This window comes from Meles meles, chromosome 10, assembly GCF_922984935.1.
Source record: "Meles meles chromosome 10, mMelMel3.1 paternal haplotype, whole genome shotgun sequence".
Taxonomy (NCBI): Eukaryota; Metazoa; Chordata; class Mammalia; order Carnivora; family Mustelidae; genus Meles; species Meles meles.
The window spans coordinates 104,257,717-104,275,199 of record NC_060075.1 but is presented as its reverse complement, the minus strand read 5'-3'; the positions used below and the strand labels follow the sequence as shown (position 1 = coordinate 104,275,199).

The window sequence follows — 17,483 nt, the reverse complement described above, 5'->3', positions numbered from 1 at the left end:
CTGGGGTAAATACCCAGCAGTGCAATTGCAGGATCATAGGGTAGCTCTTTTCCAAAGTGGCTGCACAAACTTGCATTCCCATCAACAGTGTAAGAGGGTTCCCCTTTCTCCACATCCTCTCCAACACTTGTTTCCTGTCTTGTTGATTTTGGCCATTCTAACTGGTGTCAGGTGGTATCTCAATGTGGTTTTGATTTGAATCTCCCTGATGGCTAGTGATGATGAACATTTTTTCATGTGTCTGATAGCCATTTGTATGTCTTCTTTGGAGAAGTGTCTGTTCATATCTTCTGCCCGGTTTTTTGACATGAGTATCTGGGGTTTTTGTTTTTAAAGATTTTATTTATTTATTTGAGAGACAGAGATCACAAGTAGGCAGAGAGGCAGGCAGAGAGAGAGAGAGGGAAGCAGGCTTCCCATTGAGCAGAGAGCCCAATGCAGGCCTCGATCCCAGGACCCTGAGATCATGACCTGAGCCGAAGGCAGCGGCTTAAACCATGAGCCACCCAGGCGCCCCAAGTATCTGTTTTTTGAGTGTGGAGTTTGAAGAGTTCTTTATAGATCCTGGATATCAGCCCTTTGTCTGTACTGTCATTTGCGAATATCTTCTCCCATTCCGTGGGTTGCCTCTTTTTTGTGTTGACTGTTTCCTTGACTGTGCAGAAGCTTTTGATCTTGATGAAGTCCCAAAAGTTCATTTTTGTGTTTGTTTCCTTTACCTTTGGAGACCTGTCTTGAAATAAGCTGCTTTGGCCAGTGTTGAAGAGGTTACTGCCCGTGTTCCTCTCTGCGATTTTGATGGATTCCCATCTCACATTGAGGTCTTTCATCCATTTTGAGTTTATGGCCCAGTTTCATTCTTCTGTATATAGCTATCCAATTCTCCCAGCACTATTCACTGAAAAAGACTGTCTTTTTCCATTGGATATTTTTTCCTGCTTTGTTGAAGATGAGTTGACCATACAGTTGCGGGTCCATATCTGGGCTCTCTACTCTGTTCCACTGGCCTGTGTGTCTGCTTTCGTCAGTACCGTGCTGTCTTGGTGATCACAGCTTTGTAATAAAGCTTGAAGTCAGGCAACATGATGCTCCCAGCTTTTTTCTTTTTCAACATTTCCTTGGTGATTCAGGGTCTTTTCTGGTTCCATACAAATTTTAGGACTGTTCCAGCACCTTGAAAAATGCCAACAGTATTTTGATCAGGATAGCATTGAAAGTATAGAGTGCTCTGGGCAGTACAGACATTTTACCAATGTTTATTCTTCCGATCCACGAGCATGGAATGTTTTTCCCTCTTTTTGTGTCGTCTTCAGTTTCCTTCATGATTGTCCTGTAGTTCTCGAGTACAAATCCTTTACCTCTTCAGTTAGGTTTATTCCCAGGTATCTTACAGTTCTTGGTGCTATTGTAAATGGAATCAATTCTCTAATTTCTCTTTCTGCAGTTTCACTGTTAGTATAAAAGAAAGCACCTGATTTCTGTGCATTGATTCTGCAGCCCGCCACATTACTGAATTGCTGTGTGGTTCTAGTACTTTGGGGTGGAATCTTGGGTTTTCCACATGAAGTATCATCCTACACGTTCCTCACAGTACTTTCAACTGAATGACTCTGCTGCAGTCGGCCAAAGACAAGTCAGGATCGTGAACAAGTTATTAAGGAGGCGAGAATCCTGTGGGTGGGCACGGGAGGTTTTCCCCACATCCTTCCGCCGTCTCCTTGACCCCTGCCGTCATCAGGCGTCCTGCATGGACCAGCAGCTTTTGCCCAAGCAGCCCGACAAGCAGCGTAAACACTGCCTCATTTGTAAGGCAGGTGCTTGGGAAGGATTGAGTCCTATTTTTCATGCAGACAAACTGAAAACAGCAGTCAAGTGGCCTAAGGCCGGTTGCCTTCAGAAAATGCTGGGCCTGCTGCCTATTGAGCATTACCTTGCCCTTTCCGCTACGCCGGAAGCCACAGATCACTATTTGCCAAGTTCTGGCTGTTTCATGTACAGGAAATTTATTTCAGCTTCACCTTTGCTGTAAGCAACTTTACCAAAACCAAGAGTAGGAACACCTTGTCTGTTTAGGTGGTGCGGAATCTCCAGACTGGGGGATGGTTGAAGGGAAGAGAGGCAGAAGGAAGCTGCTTCTCAAACACTGGAATGAGGGACCGGACTGTCAATTAAACACATTTACTGTCCGCCCCGTCAGGACACATTCATCAGGGTCGCTTCAAACTTCATTAACTGTAGAATCCAGTGCTTACGCCGGCACATGCTCGAGCCAACTTACCTTTCCAGGGCTTGCTTTTACTAGGTCTTCAGCTAAGCCTCACCCTGGCCAACTGGGTGTCTTATTTCTGGCGCACAGTTCATACTCGTCCTGCTGAGGCCTTGCCTTGGGCTGCTCTCTCCACTTGTGTGAAATCTCAGATCTGCAGGCCCACCAGAGCACCGCTCCCGGATTTCCTCCTGAACAGTAACTCACTCTTTTACATCATTTTGACCCCACTGCTGGAAACTCTCTTGGCACGGTATCCTAACACGCCGTAGCTCTCCAGTCCTTCCCCACGCACGCGGCACGCCAGCTGGTCAGCAACTTACAGGGGCGCGAACGAGACGCATCTTGTAGAGGAGAGGCACAGGGGAGTCGCACCGCCATGTGCTGGCCGTGACTTTGTTGGCTGTGTGCGCTCTCTTGCACGGTCTTTAGGAGTCTTGTGAAGCCCCTTCTCCAGTCCCCAGGCTGTCCTGTCTATTACAGGGTATGCAAGGGGCTTCCTCAAACCGCTTATGGGGAGAGTAGCTTTTTCCTCTGATGACAATATGGATTACAAGATGTCCTCACGGTAGCTCATGGGAGGCAACCGCTGAGGCGCGGTGATGACTGGATACACAGGGCGTCGTGGGCTGCGGATACACGTCACTGCTCTGCTCAAAGCAAGGAAAGACTTTGCTCAAAGCAAAGAAAGGTCTGTCTACTGCGAAGACCAAGTTCTGGCCTGTTCACCGTCATACAAGAAGGTAAGAAGTGCATACGGGGAAGCAAACTTAACTGGAAAAAGCACCCAAGGTGGTGACTTGCGAATGGAAATCAAGGATCTTCTCCTGCTAGAATAGTATTTCCCGTCAGTTAGCTTAGAAAGTCTCTTAAGTCAAGCTCTAACAAACAAGTGGCACTTGCTTTGACTTCAGAACAGATGGTCCACCCAGGCCCTGGGGTCCTGCGATTTGGCAACAGCACGAAAAACAAAACACTGAACGGAACCAAAGTCAGAGCCGTCAGATACGAAGCAACACAGACTGACACACACCCAACCAACGGTGTTAACTTTTAAAGAATAAAGCAGCATAAAACCGTGTATCCAATGTTACCATTTACTCTGAAAGATCGTACAGACTGTGATGTTTATCAATAAACACAGGGCCAAAGTGCTCTCAGGGAAAGACTCACTTTTCACTCAATCTATTCAAAAAATATGTATTTTTAAAGAAACAAGCTCCAGAATAGACCTAACTTCCAACGATTAAAGGCCTCATGGTCTACCAGCGTGTTTAAGCTCAGTATTTTCTGAAAGGCTTCCCTCAAGGAATAGTAAGAATGCAGGAAAAGAGCTCATGAATGTCCTTTCTTGTAGGCAATTAAAACCGCATTAAGCCTAATAACACCAAGGGGGTAAAACTGGCCTTTTCAAAGCAAAGGTATCAGATTTCTGGTTTTCATCAGCTTGGGTGCTCAGAGGGAAGGAAGATCTTTGACTTCCTAATACTGTTCCTTATGAAACAGGGAAAACCTAAAGGTGCACTTCTCGGATAGGGGCTTGTGTATGAAACAGAAGGATAAGGACCTGAGAGCTTTAAACTACCCATCCCTAACTTAGTTTTGCACGTGCTATGTACACATAGTTTACGCTTCCAAAATGTCTGGATTAAAGCAGTAATTTTGCAAATCTTCAATCAGGCAGACGGTTGGTGACTAAAAGAGAAATAAGATAAAAACAGCAGTGAAGCCAAAAAAAAAAAAAATGCCTAAGGGGTTGAGAATGTTCACAAGCTACTTAGCAACATGAACTCAGGGGAGGGCATTCTAGTGTTAACAATTAAAGACCTCCTCGGTGCCAGCAAGTCCTGGTCTCACTGACGGAACTGAAAACCATGGGAAGGCAGGGGAGAGGAGGAGGAAAGATGAGAACTAGCCGAAATTAACATCTTATTAGTACCGATTCCTGGCATTCTGTACTTTTTTTTTTAATTTTTTTTTTATTTATGTATTTGACAGAGAGAGATCACAAGTAGGCAGAGAGGCAAGCAGAGAGAGTGAGAGGGAAGCAGGCTCCCTGCCGAGCAGAGAGCCCGATGCGGGACTCGATCCCAGGACCCTGAGATCATGACCTGAGCCAAAGGCAGTGGCTTAAACTACTGAGCCACCCAGGCGCCCCTGTACTTTGTTTTTAAACCGTGGACTTTCAAACAGACTCTTACAAATTTAGAGTACAATTTTCGTTTCTAACTAAATGAAAAAATCCACAACACGTGTGGTCGAATTAGAATCCTACCAGAATTGCCACATGCCAGCACACACAAGCGCCCCCGCGGCAGGACGCCTGGCTCACAGCCACGAGGGCACGCGGTGATGAGGTAAGAGCATTTCTGGAGGGAGCCGAGTCTTTTCATCATCTCTACTCGTCTTCTACTTCAGGACCCGTGTTCTCACTGAGCTTGAACACGGGAATCTGCCGACCATCCTGAAGCTTTAAGAAGACCTCCTGAAGGCGCCACCTGAGGAGAACCAAAAGAACAGTCTCTACTCACGCACACCACGGCAAAACACATGGCCAGGAAAGAAAAAAAGAAAAGTTGTTTTTTGAAGAATATCTCATAAGTTTTAAACACTGTTGTATATTGGAGCTACGTCACCGTAACGCTCGAACACTGCATGACGGACTCTCACTGTTTGACCAGCATCGCTGTCAAGCAAGTTCAACGAAGAATGCATGACAGGTGAATGGAAGGGGCACGGGATGGGGCGGCTTATCCCCCATTTCCCGGTTCAGGTCCACCTTCACTGTGCACTGGAGTTCCGCCAGCTCTTTCATCGCTCCCAGGCTCGGGGGTCCGTGAGCCCAGGGGGCACCGGGTGGGGGCTGCCTGAGGGCCGCCTGCTTTCGTCCTCGGGAATTCAAACCCATCACGGCTAAACGGCAAGCATCGCGGACCGAGGCTTCCCGAGGGGGAAATGAGCGAATGTAGCTACTGGCAACCAGACAAGAAAAGCCAATTAATGGGGTGGAGAGCTGAAATAAAGGATGGGATGAAGAGTTCTGGAACAGGAACCCATGACTTTATTCATCTGCAGTGACCGAGGCCGGCGTGTGAGAAGCTATTGTACAGCAGCAATTACCGGAGATCTAGACACTGGAACGGTGAAGTTCTTCGAGGAGAGGCTCTTCGGGAGACTGTACTGGGTAAAATGTCCGGACTGAGCTAAGAGCCAGCACCCTGGCTTGGTGTCCAGGCTGTAAAACTTTCCAAGCTTTGAAAAACAAACTATTACAGCAATCACTCCGCTACAAATGAAAACAGGAATCAGGATTGTTTCCGCCAGAAAGTTCTCCTGCTCCCCCGTTCCCACCCACCTTCCCACTCACCTCTGAAAGGGGCCGTCTCGGGATGAGTGCACATGGAGAAGGCCCTGGGACCTGGAGCCAGAGACCGGAATCTTCAGCTGGGGTGAAAAATGAGACACGATTGGATTGTTGTCCTCTAAGGAAATGAAAAATGTTTTTAGAGTGAACCCTAAGATGTCCAAGGATCGTTCACAGAATCAGCTGTTTTCCGACTGAGCCTAGCTGCAGAATTCCCTGGTTTTCCGTCTGGCTCCATCCAAACGTCCTGCCCCTCTCAGGACGGTTTGGTGAGGTCAGTGGCAGCCGTTTCGGGCACACTCAAGGCTCTGGGCACTTACATGATACTCAAAGAGCCACTGCTACCAGAGAACAAACCACAGCCACATGCCGCCACACGGATGTCAAAGGCCTGGAAGTATGGAACGCATGATTTCACGTTCCGGAACAGGCTTTAACCCACTGAGCCACCCAGGCGCCCCGGGAACAGGATAAACTATGTTGGAAAAAGTATCAGAAAAGTGACTGTCACCAGCGGGGCTGAGGGATGAGAGGACCCGCTGGGAAGAGGGAGCGCACGCTGAGGTGATAGGAACAGGCTACATCTAGGTGGGGGCCTGAGTTGCACAGGTGTCTGCATTTATTAAAATTCATCAAATAAGACAGATTTATATCCTTTCCTGAATGTAAATTTTTCCTCAAAAAAACAAAACAGGACGCCTGGGTGGCTCAGTGGGTTAAAGCCTCTGCCTTTTGCTCGGGTTGTGGTCTCGGGGTCCTGGGATGGAGCCCCACGTTGGGCTCTCTGCTCCGCGGGGAGCCTGCTTCCTCCTCTCTCTCTCTGCCTGCCTCTCTGCCTCCTTGTGATCTCCCTCTCTCTGTCAAATAAATAAATAAAACCTTTAAAAAACCAACTCTGGTTAATGATATGTTTCTATGAATTTAGATGAGTTTGGATGTCTGAAAATAACGTGTTCATGGATGGAGATGGGACTAGATGCACAGCTATGGGATAAAGCAAATCAAGTAAAATATTAACAGTTGACCCTTGAACAGGATTTCAAAATCTGCATCTAACTTCTGACTTCCCCAAAACTTAACGACTATAGCCTACTGTTGCGTAGAAGCCTTGCTGATGACATGGCAGCCGGCCGACACATACTTTGTGTCTTCCGCATATTCTACACTCTAGTCTTACAATACAGCAAGAGGGAAAAGGCCGAGGAAATCACACGGAAGAGCAGATACATCCGCGGCGCCGCGCTACACGGACACTCTGTGTTAAGTGGGCCCGAGCCGGTCAGTCCGGCAGGGATCAGCTCCACTCGTGGAACCCAGATAGCAGTTCCGTGGGTGCCACGGTGTAAATTCTTGTATCTTTTCTGTATGTTTGAAACTTTTCATAATAAAAGAGGGGGGAAAATCCCTGGTTTAAAAGGAGGAGCTGTTACCAGCACATCTTTTGGTTCACACTCTGACCTCTCACGAGCTAAGCGACGGCACATCTCGCCCGCTCCAAACTGCCGCCGAGAAAGAACTGCGGGCGCTGGGCACTGGCCTGGCAGCCCCCTCCTCTGCGAGCAGCCCGCAGCCCACCAGCTGCTCCCTCCCGCGCCACCGCCACGTCCTGGCAAGTTTTACACCTTTGACCTTGAGCGCCTCCTGAGTCTCCCTATTCCCCAGGCAGCTAGAATCGGTCGGTCACTCGCCGCCGCCTCTAACGCGTTTGTTGGACAGACGAGCGCACTTCGCACTCAGGTGGGTTTATCAGGGGAACCAGAAAGGACGAGTCACGAAGAAAGCGGCCGGCATCCCACGGAGGCAACGCGAGGAAGGGGGAAAACGACAGCTGAAAGAGCCACTCGGGCTCGCGGGAGCGCCCACGGGCTGCGGACGCACTTCGCGTCCCCAGCCGAAGCCGTGGTCCGCCACCACGGTCCCTTCCCTACAACGCTCAGTCCAGGGTGGCGATCCGAGCCAGAACAACGCCCTCCCCGCGGCCTGGTCCCTCCGGAAGGAAGACGACATAGGACAATGAATTAATCCGAATCGCTCTTACGGAAGGTTCACAATGCCCAGTCGCGGCTTGACTTAGTGATTTCTCACCCCGATCCCTTACTCCAGCCTCCTCCAAGACTCCCCCCCGCCCGCGGCAGCCTCTCCCCACCTCTCTGGCCTCTCCCGACCTCCCGGGCGCCCAGGCCGCAGCCCGCGGGGAAGCCGTTACCCGGGCACTGGCGATGTCCACGAAGTTCTCCCTGTCGGTGAGGTGGAGGTGGTGGACGCTGAGAGGAGCGCCCAAGGCTTCCAGGGCCTCGGGGCGGCTGTGCAGCTGCTCCAGGGCCAGCTGGTAATAAGAAGCCTTGGAGAAGGCCTCTAGAAGGGAAAGACAGTTGTCGCATTTACTTTTCTTTTTTAGATCTGGTCACATAGACTCTCTGTAGAAAGTTAAGAGGATACAATTCACGTACAGCACAGAAGCAGAACAAATGTGAAATTTCTGGATGGAAAAAGAATGAGGGACCACTGACTCTAAGCAGTCCATTTCAGAGAAGGCACCTGGGGGAACACGGCAGCCGAACCTGGGCGGGCACTGGATCCTTCTGTGCCTCAGTTTCTCCATCTCTCATTTCCTGCCTCATGCATCGCCTCGTTTCCTCATCTAAAGGGTTGGCTTGGATCATCTCTAGCTTCCCTCTTGGTTCTAAAGTCCTATGACTCCATGACCTGCTCCAAGTGACACGGCTAGTCTGCGGTGGAGCTCGGCCAGATCTGGGACTCTGGACTCCTACGCGCTGTCCCTTCCACTGAGAGGAAGGTCCTGATCAACCAAGAAACAGGACCACAACTTCAATAGCAAAACCCTTAGGCCAAGGAACAGACACCAAAAGTGTTCCTTTGTCAAAGTCTATAGGTTTAAGGGGCAGTTCCCACAGGTGAAGCTTTTAAGCTTCTCTCAGAGTCAGGGGCGTTCCTGGCCCAAAGGCTGCGGGTAACTCCCGGAAGCGTCGCCCTGATGGCGCACGGCAGACAAGCTCCCTCGGGAAGGGGTAAAGGTCGGCCTCCCAAGCACAGTGTTTAGTCTGGCACCGAGAAAGAGCTTCGCTCCTGTAGGCCCAATGCCGGGAACGGACGGGAAAGCCAGCCTGAGCCGGGAGAAGCCAGGGACAGCGCTCCTCCTGGGCGGCTTCCCAGGCCCGGGCCTGCAGGGGGCTGCAGGCAGGAACAGGTGCCAGCCAAGGCAGGAAAAGGGGGAGCAGAAGCTGGCTCCGATTTCCGTGGTCAGACACTGTCCTCAATATTTCAGAGAGCTTCCAATCCTCGGTATCTCACGGGTTGTGAGATTTCTTGTACAACGACCTCAGGCACCGGCACTGATATTATCAATATCATCCCTCATCACACAGATAACTGTGGGGAGAGACCCGGCCCCCTGGGGCCACACAGCCAGTGCGGAGTCTCCGCTGTCTCTACTGGCCGACCCCGGCCTCCGAAGGGGGAAAGGCCGGCAGGCTCCTGGCCCATAAAACGCATCCATTCCTGTTGCGTCCTGGCCCCATCCCTTGGGCAGGGGCAGAGGAGACAGAGGAATTCCAGTCTCACTTATCGATCCCAGGCGGTGCTCATCTGAGGCCACCTCGAGATTCAGAGGCCTGAGGGCCAGCTCTGAAGGGAGGTGGGGCAGAGCGTCCTCGAGGACACTGAGCTCCCTTTGCCGTCTGCTGGTGACACTCGCGTCCCGGCAGGAAGCGAAAATGGCACAGAGTCAGGGTGAGAAGCCAAGCTGGGCAGGCATAAAGGATCTTCAAAGAAAGTCAGTCTAGAGAAAAACCCCGGCTGCTTTGCAACCAGCAGCACTGGAATGACTGTAACTGCCTTGGCCCCAGAGTCACGGTGGCCTGTCTTTACAAATTCAAATTTGGGGGCAGCGGGGGGCAGCGGGGCAGAAGCGGCTTCTGTCCGGATTTTGCATCCTGGACTCTGCTATTTTCTGCTCACCAGAGCCCCCTGGTCAAGTCCCCTCCTCCACTAAGTCAGCCCCAGAGGAGGGCAGGGCAGAGGCCGACAGCACTTGGAAACAGCCAGTTTCCCCACCTGTGAACCATCTGGTGTTCCCTCTCCCTCCCTTCTTTACAGAATCTCGGAATCCGAAGGGCTCTGTCATGCGCCCACTGGCGAGCCGGCCCAGCTGGCTTTCTGGAGGGCCTCGGACGCCCCCGGAGCTGGGCCTTTTTACCCGCACTTGCAGGTCCAGAGAAACCAATCACGGGATGAGCAGGAAGCTACAGCCAATGGGAATGGCCTCCCGGCTTCTAAAAATAGTTCCCTCCTCCTTTCTCTGATCTGCTGGGAGCTCTGAAGCTTTTCCCTAGGGCAGGAGAGGGGCGGGGAGCGGGGAGGAAGCTCGGGCGGAGGTACTCACTCTGCGTCAGGTAGTAGAAGAGGGCGCAGCTGCCCCCGGCCAGCACACCGGTGGACAGGACCATTCTGCCCAACGTCCACGTCATGCTGCTTCCTGGAGGAGCGAAAACAAAAGACACGGATTTATTGTTTCATTCAGGTTTATAGGAGGGGCCTTCGCCTGGATGGGGGCCCGCGGGGAAAGGAAAGCTGAAAAGGAAGCGAGGCGGCGAGGCCACCGTGCCCTCTTGCGTCCTTTCAGAAAGCCCGGCCGGTCTGGGAGCAAAGCGGGGGCGCCCTCCCGAGTGTGGCCCGCATCCAGGCCCCAGGCCGCCGGGGCGCCGCGGAGCACAGAGCAAGCATTCAGCCTCGCCGGCTCTCCGGACAGGGCCCTGCCTGCCTGCCAAGCCCGCGGGCCGGGAAGCACAGTCGCTTTGTCGCAGGCCGCCTGGTAAACAGGAAGCGGGTCCTTTGTCCCGAGAGCCGGTCTGATGAGCCTGCGAACGGGCTGGCGGGCTGGCGTGCTCACCGGCCGCTTTCTTTCATATTTTGAAAAATGTCCCACCCCCTGGATGAGGAAGCTGTGGTCATGACTTTCCAGATGAATGAGCTGATGGAGAGGGGCCCGCGCGGCCCCTTCAGCACACACCCCCCACCCTGGCCCTAGCTCCGGCTCCCGAAGCGCAGGCGGAACCTCCTGGCGCTGCTGGCCTGCGTCCCCGTCCCCGCGACCATTTAACCACTGCCCACACCTGGCCTGGGCCTTTCTGCGAGACTGCGAGATACCCGCCGGAAAACGGAGGACACTGGCTTCGATCCGGGCCACCACTCAAATGCCCACAGGACCACACAAGTCACACAAACGAGGGCAGACAGTGATGTGATGTCACTTGGCCGTGAGGAGGCGCGGCCAAGTGACAGCTTACCTGGCTCCAGCCGACAGGGTTATGTGGGCCAAACCCGAAAGGCTCTCCCAGGATTTCGAGAGGTCTTTTATGGGAAACTGTTCTAATTCTAAATGTTGACAACCAACTAAAAACACAAAACAAAACAAATAAAAACCAACAAGAACCTGTGAGTCAGATTCTCTCTGTCGGCTTCCAGTGTGCTGCGACCACGCACGCTGCATGGGCGGCATCCTCACCCTCTGTGAGACTTAGGTAAATTCCTCTGTCTTGATATTTCTCCAAAAAGAAACGAGATTTTGGACAGAGATGGAAATTCCAGTTTATATAAAGGGAAATAGGAAAAGTGTTTATGTCCCCATTTGAAGATTTAACCTTAGAATTTATGTGCTTCTTTGGGACAAAGCCTTTGATGTGACGTAAAGGGGTCCAAGGCATTGTCGTGCAAGAGAACTGACCAGAACGCCAGTTCCTCCGCCAGCTGGACCTGTGAGTCAGGGTATCTATATCCTCACCACCCCTCCTTGACCTTCTAGAATACAGAGCGTGATAACAACAGTCTGTTTATCATTTCTGAAACCTGCAGGTACATGAATCCACGAAAAGGCCTGTTGGAGAAAGTTCCCCATGTGGATATTCTTTCTGGGAACCGAGAACTAAGCACACCCCCAGGTAGGGCTAAAGTTGACCAGTTCAACACTAAAATAACATTAAATTGAGGTTTATATAGAGAAAGGATTTTCATCAATGTATCAAATTAGGGAGGATGAAGCTGTAGATCATCCTTGTGTTAATTTACTGGCATCCAGTTTTATTCAGCTAAGACAAAGCCAGTAAAACCCCAGACACACGTAGCAGGACTGCTGTGCCGGTGTTGGCCGGTGCCGGGTAGCATGTAAGAACGTTACCCAGAGCTGAGTGTAGGTCAGTTCCAGCAATGCGTCTGGGAAAAGCCATTTAGTCTCATAATGCAAATGGTCAGAGCATCTCCGAAAAATGCATGAATCAGATCTTGCCTAATGCCAAGGGCAGTCAGCAGGGTGGGGCAGTGGGCATGAATCACAGGGAACTCCCCACAAGGCCGTAGTTTCTAAAGCTGGCAAGAGGCCTGCGGGGCAAACTGTCCTGAAACAATGCGGAGAAGAGCCCCCCTGCCTCACGGGAAGGTACAGTCCCAAGTGGACACTAGAGACCAGGAAAAACCCGCAACTGTTGAGGGAGTAATTTACACGTACTGTCTAACTTGACAGTACTCCCGCGGTTCTGATGGGGAACGTGGCCCCAGAGCGTTCATTACCTTCGCCACTTCACAGCACAGCTTTCTTGAAGATCATCAAAGGAAAGGTGCGCTGCAAGTAGATAAAGATTTTACATTAGGGCACCTGGGTGGCTCAGTGGATTAAGCTGCTGCCTTCGGCTCAGGTCATGATCTCAGGGTCCTGGGATCGAGCCCCGCATCGGGCTCTCTGCTCTGCAGGGAGCCTGCTTCCTCCTCTCTCTCTGCCTGCCTCTCTGCCTACTTGTGATCTCTCTCTCTCTGTCAAATAAATAAAATAAAATCTTTAAAAAAAAAAAAAAGATTTTACATTAAAATCACTTTTCAAGCCCAATTCTCTCTGATTTCCAGTTTTAGACAGCCAAAATTTATTACCAATCCAAGCCTTGCAACAGGAATAAGAAGTTAGGTTTAAATTTCAAAACAAGCCTGGTCTCTAAAGGGCCCCAGTTGCCCCCTTTCTCTTCTGCCCTACTAAGGTGAGACAACAAAGCCTGCCGGTTTCCTGTGTGTGGGCTCTGTATCTCTCACGGCGATCAGAAACCCAGCGTGGAGGTGCAGGACCCGCAGCAGGTGTCTGACCACAGTTCGCGTAAGCCCGGGGCCAGGCAGCCGCCCATCAAAATGAGACGCTAGCAAGAGAAGATGTACACTGTAACGAAAGACAGTTTCTCAGGGTTAAAAAGAAACAACAGTGTAGTAAGCGTATGCACAGACATTAATATTATGATAATAAGTAACATATCTCTCGCTGCTAGGTGCTTGGCACCTATATTCTGAGCACTGCACACAGAACAACTCATTTAACTCTCCCAATCACCGCATGAAGCAGGAACTACTGTTATCATCCCCATTTTACAGATCAGTAACTGAGGCACAAAGAGGTGAAGCAGAGTGCCCAAAGTCACAGACGTGTCCCTGTGGTAGCACTGGGATTCAGACCCAGGCAGTCTGGCCCAGGATCCGTGCTCTTAACCACCCTCATAGCTGACTGTAAGATACCTGCTGGTTTCAGAAATACTGAAACGTTAAAAAAAATAAATATGTCTGAATACAGTCATAATGTTCAGTGCAAGAAGGTCTCATCACATGTGCCTTTCCTGCTTTCTTTCGGGGTAAGAAAGTGGCAGGTACTCGGACTTCCACTCGCTCTTTTGTTTGGCAAACAGTTGCTGAGGGCCTGTTGTGGTCGGATAGGCAGCGCTGGGGATCCACAAAAGGGCCATCAAGTAAACTGCGGCGCGCCACGATCCTCACAGGCTGCCGTTTCCAGGTTGCACACCCTAGACGGTCTTCCAGTAGTTGGAAGTGCTAGAAAGTGAGGAAGGGGTGGGTGCCTTTTCCTAATTTCCACAAAGACGCCTACAGGCGAGCCACAGCCTGGTGAGTCAACCAGACATGCGCACCAGGAGAGGAAGTGACGCCCAGGAGCCACAGACTCTGCCTGGAGGGCATCCGCGGAGGTTTCACAGAGGAAATGGACTCCGCAGAGAAAGCAGCGAGACAGGCTTCAATCAGTGGAAACAGCAACCCCACCGCCACCCACCAGCCCCAGCTACAGAAGTGCAGAGGAGTGGGAGGAGCTCGAGCCACAGTACAGTGGTAGGGAAACCAAGGCAGTTCCTGCTAACGATGGCCGTCTACCCTGAGCTGCCAGGCTCTGCGCTGCAGATGAGGGGCTGCAGACGGGAGGCAGCCACGCGGCAGGACCAGTCAGATGACCTACGACAGAGAGCGACACCAAGAACTAACACCAAGGTAGGAAGAGTATATAAAAAAGGCAGTTTCTTAAAATATTTATTTACTAATTGGTACATGAGCTTATTCTCAAAAGGATGACAGGGCTAACAAGGATGCAAATTTTAGAAGAAAATAAAAAAAACTGAAAGAAGACATGGAGCCAAACAGAAAATAATTTTAAGAAAAGAAATACAGCTGAGGTAAAAATCAGTGCATGAAATTACATGCTCTGGGGCACTAGACGTTTCTCTAAGGAAGCCAAAGATCTGACACCAAGCTTCCTATCTGCTGGGCAGAAAGGGAAGTCTGGGCAGTTGCAAGCGCCAGAGTGTCTACGTGATAATGCAGACCGCAGCAGGGGAGGAACACACGTCCCAACACACGAAGACCGAGAAAGCTCTTCCATACGCGCCCAGCAGTGGAGTCTCTGAAGTGGCTAGCACTGCAAACAACGTTCTAGAATTCTTTCCTAAAAGTACACAGCTTCCAGGCATCTGGGCGGCTCAGGTCATGATCCCAGAGTTCCAGGATTGAGCCTCCCATCAGGCTCCCAGCTCCATGGGGAGTCTGCTTCTCCTCTGACCGTCTCCCCTCTCACACTTGCTCTCATTCTCACTCTCAAATAAACAAAATCTTTTTAAAAAAATTTCACAACTTCCAAAAAACTTTTTTTTTTTTTTTTTTTGCAACATCCCATAATAAAAGCCACAATCACAGTCCACGGAAAAGCATGACCAAGTGGCCAAAAGAGTAAGGCCTGAGCAGGAAGCTCTCATGGGCCACCTTGACTCGAAGGAAAATGAGGCGGTCATGACTGACCTGGTTACTGTGGAGGGTCTGGGAGTGGGGTTAGGGGCGGAGAACTGGGACTCAGTCCCCGCTCCTTTTCAGTCCACTTCGGTTCACCTGCCTCATCAGCTGTTTTTTGTTTTTTTGTTTTTTTTATTTGACAGAGAGAGATCACAAGTAGGCAGAGAGGCAGGCAGAGAGAGAGAGAGGAGGAAGCAGGCTCCCTTCTGAGCAGAGAGCCCGATGTGGGACTCGATCCCAAGAACCTGAGATCATGACCTGAGCTGAAGGCAGAGGCTTAACCCACTGAGCCACCCAGGTGCCCCTCATCAGCTGTTCTGAAGAAAGAGCTCAGCAGCCCCCAACCTCACACACACAACATACAAAGAGGCATGGTAGAGAACCAGAGATAGATGTTAGGCTAACCCTAGGATTGTTCATTTTAGAACTAAGCTTTTGAGAACTGAAATTTTAAAAATTTGATGTGAAAATCTGCAAAAAAACTCAAATTCCGTTACTAATACACAAGGGAAGATTTTTTGCCTTACAGCTAAGTAAGAGGCAAGGCTTGTGACACGTTTTGAAAATTAAGTTGGTTAGCCGCCACAAGAAGGTAGAACAAAGTACAGGCAAGCTCTCTTCAGAAAGCAGTCTTAGTAGCTCTGCTCTGACACACAAAGGGTGACTTGAGTCCCTGAAGGCCGACGGCTTGCAAACTTTCTAGAAGCAAATGGCAGTCGGTGAAACAGATGCCAGCAGAGCTGCTCAAGCCAGCACAGGGCTGGAGGGCTCTCCAGTCGGACTCCCCCGAGCCCCCAGCCAGATGAAGGTCTACAGGAAGTACCATTAGGGGGGTAAACAGAAGCAGCCAGAGGGTTCAAGCCACAGGCAGGATCTGACCAGGGAAGCATGAAAGCAGTCTGCTGGTACGACCTCAACCTGGGCTGCACATCAGAATCATCTGAAAAGCTTCCCCCAAATCCCCCAAAATCAAAAACAGATGTCCAGGCCACCCCCCAGATCAACTAAAACAGAATCCATGGGAGAGGGATCTAGCACAGGTGTTTTTTACCTCCTCGGGGGATGCTAATATGCAGCCACGCTTAGGAACCAGGGGTCTGCAGGACCGAAGCACAGAAAGTCAGCAAAGGCCTGAAGTTCAATGGCTGGTCACATGCTCCTGGGAAGTTAGAGACTGGAAACAGCTCTTCTCTCCAGGCCACACACCCCGCCTACCCCCATCACATCTTGAGAGACTTAGAGCCTATGGCGGTAAATGGAATGGACTCCTCTCCCCAAGGATTCTGGCAAGACCGGACAAGAGGCAAACTACCCTAGGGGGCCAGGTCAGATGGTGGGAACCTCAAGCAGAGATTTGCCAGTCCATGAGATAAAATCCCGAGCTTAATAAAAGTTGAGCTCAAGAGGCCCTCACATTGAGACAATCATCCCAAAACCCAGCTGAGGAAGACCGACCGATCTACAGATAAAAATCCTTGACTTTTAACAGGCATTTTTCTCACATTATATATTTCTGAAAGTCCAGTTATATCTTACAAACTGAATCTCTGTAGTAAAGTGATTCTTTCCTCTATACCACCATCCCCAAATCGTTAAAACCATGACTACCTTAATCTGTGGGCATGATGTAAGGGAGCGGAAGTGGAGAAAGGCCAGAAGCAGGAACCCAGAGCCACGTGACATTCCCAGCAAGACTATTCACGTTCCATGGTTCTCTCTAACTCTGGGCTTTGCTAGGGGAGCCCCACTTCAGGAATCATCTGCCTGCTCACTTACTTTCCTCCAGATGACATATGGTCAGCCTGGCTTGTCCCACATATGAGTTAGTATTATGGGCCAGGCACAATGAACATTTTATAGGCACTAATATAGTATCTATGAAGGACAGATATTTTTGCCTTTTTGGAGCCAGACAAAAAGCCTCAGGAGAGGTTCTGAAACAGCTCATCTGTTCCACAGCAGAGCTATTATAGGCCTCTGTCTGATCCCAGAGGCCACGGTTTTTTTTCCACTAAGTAACAAAACCCATGTTACAGACCATAGGTTTCAGAATAGTCAGCTTCCCATATGGGTGATACGTGCTGTCCAAAAGCCACTCCACAAGTTCCAAGGTGCCCCTGCAGGAAGCAAGGAAATCACCCCTATCCTGGGAAATAGTTTAATCATTATATCCCCAAGTGATAATTTTAGGCCTCAAGACAAAACAAAGACATATAAAACTATTTAGGGACAACAGGTGGAGGAGGAGAAACAAATCTTCCCTGTTCGCTGAATGACACTGTCCATTGCTACTACCCCGTGAGGATTACATATCTTTCCAGCCTTTATAAAACCAAAACCATGAGGCATACGGGAATCAATGCCTAAGGAGAGAGAGATGAAAGAACTTAAGAGGAACTTAAATTGGAATGAAAGGATAACAAATAAAAAGACAAAAATACAGGAAAAAAATAAGATTTTAAGAAAAAAGTATGAATAGCAAAATTAAGAAATAAAAGAAGGTAAACCTTAAAAAAAAAGTATTATATTTGAGATAAAGGAGACAAAAAGGCTATTACCAAAGAACAAAAAGACAAAAGGGAGTAAATACATGAGATTAAGAAAAAATGAAAGGAACCTAAATGTTCTCACACACAAAAAAGTGAGGTGATACATTTATTAATTAACTTGATGGAGGATGAATCGTTTCACGACATATACGCATATAAAATCATCATAACGTACGCTGTAAGTATCTCGTAA

At 49.9% G+C, this 17,483-nt stretch overlaps 1 protein-coding gene across 1 annotated transcript in view; it reads right to left on the bottom strand.

The window, feature by feature from the left end:
* Nucleotides 1–3,349: 3,349 nt before the first annotated feature.
* Nucleotides 3,350–17,483, bottom strand: part of LOC123951570 — a 97,447-nt gene continuing 83,313 nt past the window's right edge. The window contains exons 5-9 of the mRNA XM_046020273.1: nt 12,213–12,264; nt 10,033–10,125; nt 7,837–7,985; nt 5,634–5,710; nt 3,350–4,764 (exon numbers count right to left, since the gene is read on the bottom strand). Of these exons, the coding sequence (XP_045876229.1) occupies nt 4,696–4,764; nt 5,634–5,710; nt 7,837–7,985; nt 10,033–10,125; nt 12,213–12,264 (440 nt within the window). The 3' untranslated portion in view covers nt 3,350–4,695. The remainder of the gene's footprint in view (nt 4,765–5,633; nt 5,711–7,836; nt 7,986–10,032; nt 10,126–12,212; nt 12,265–17,483) is intronic.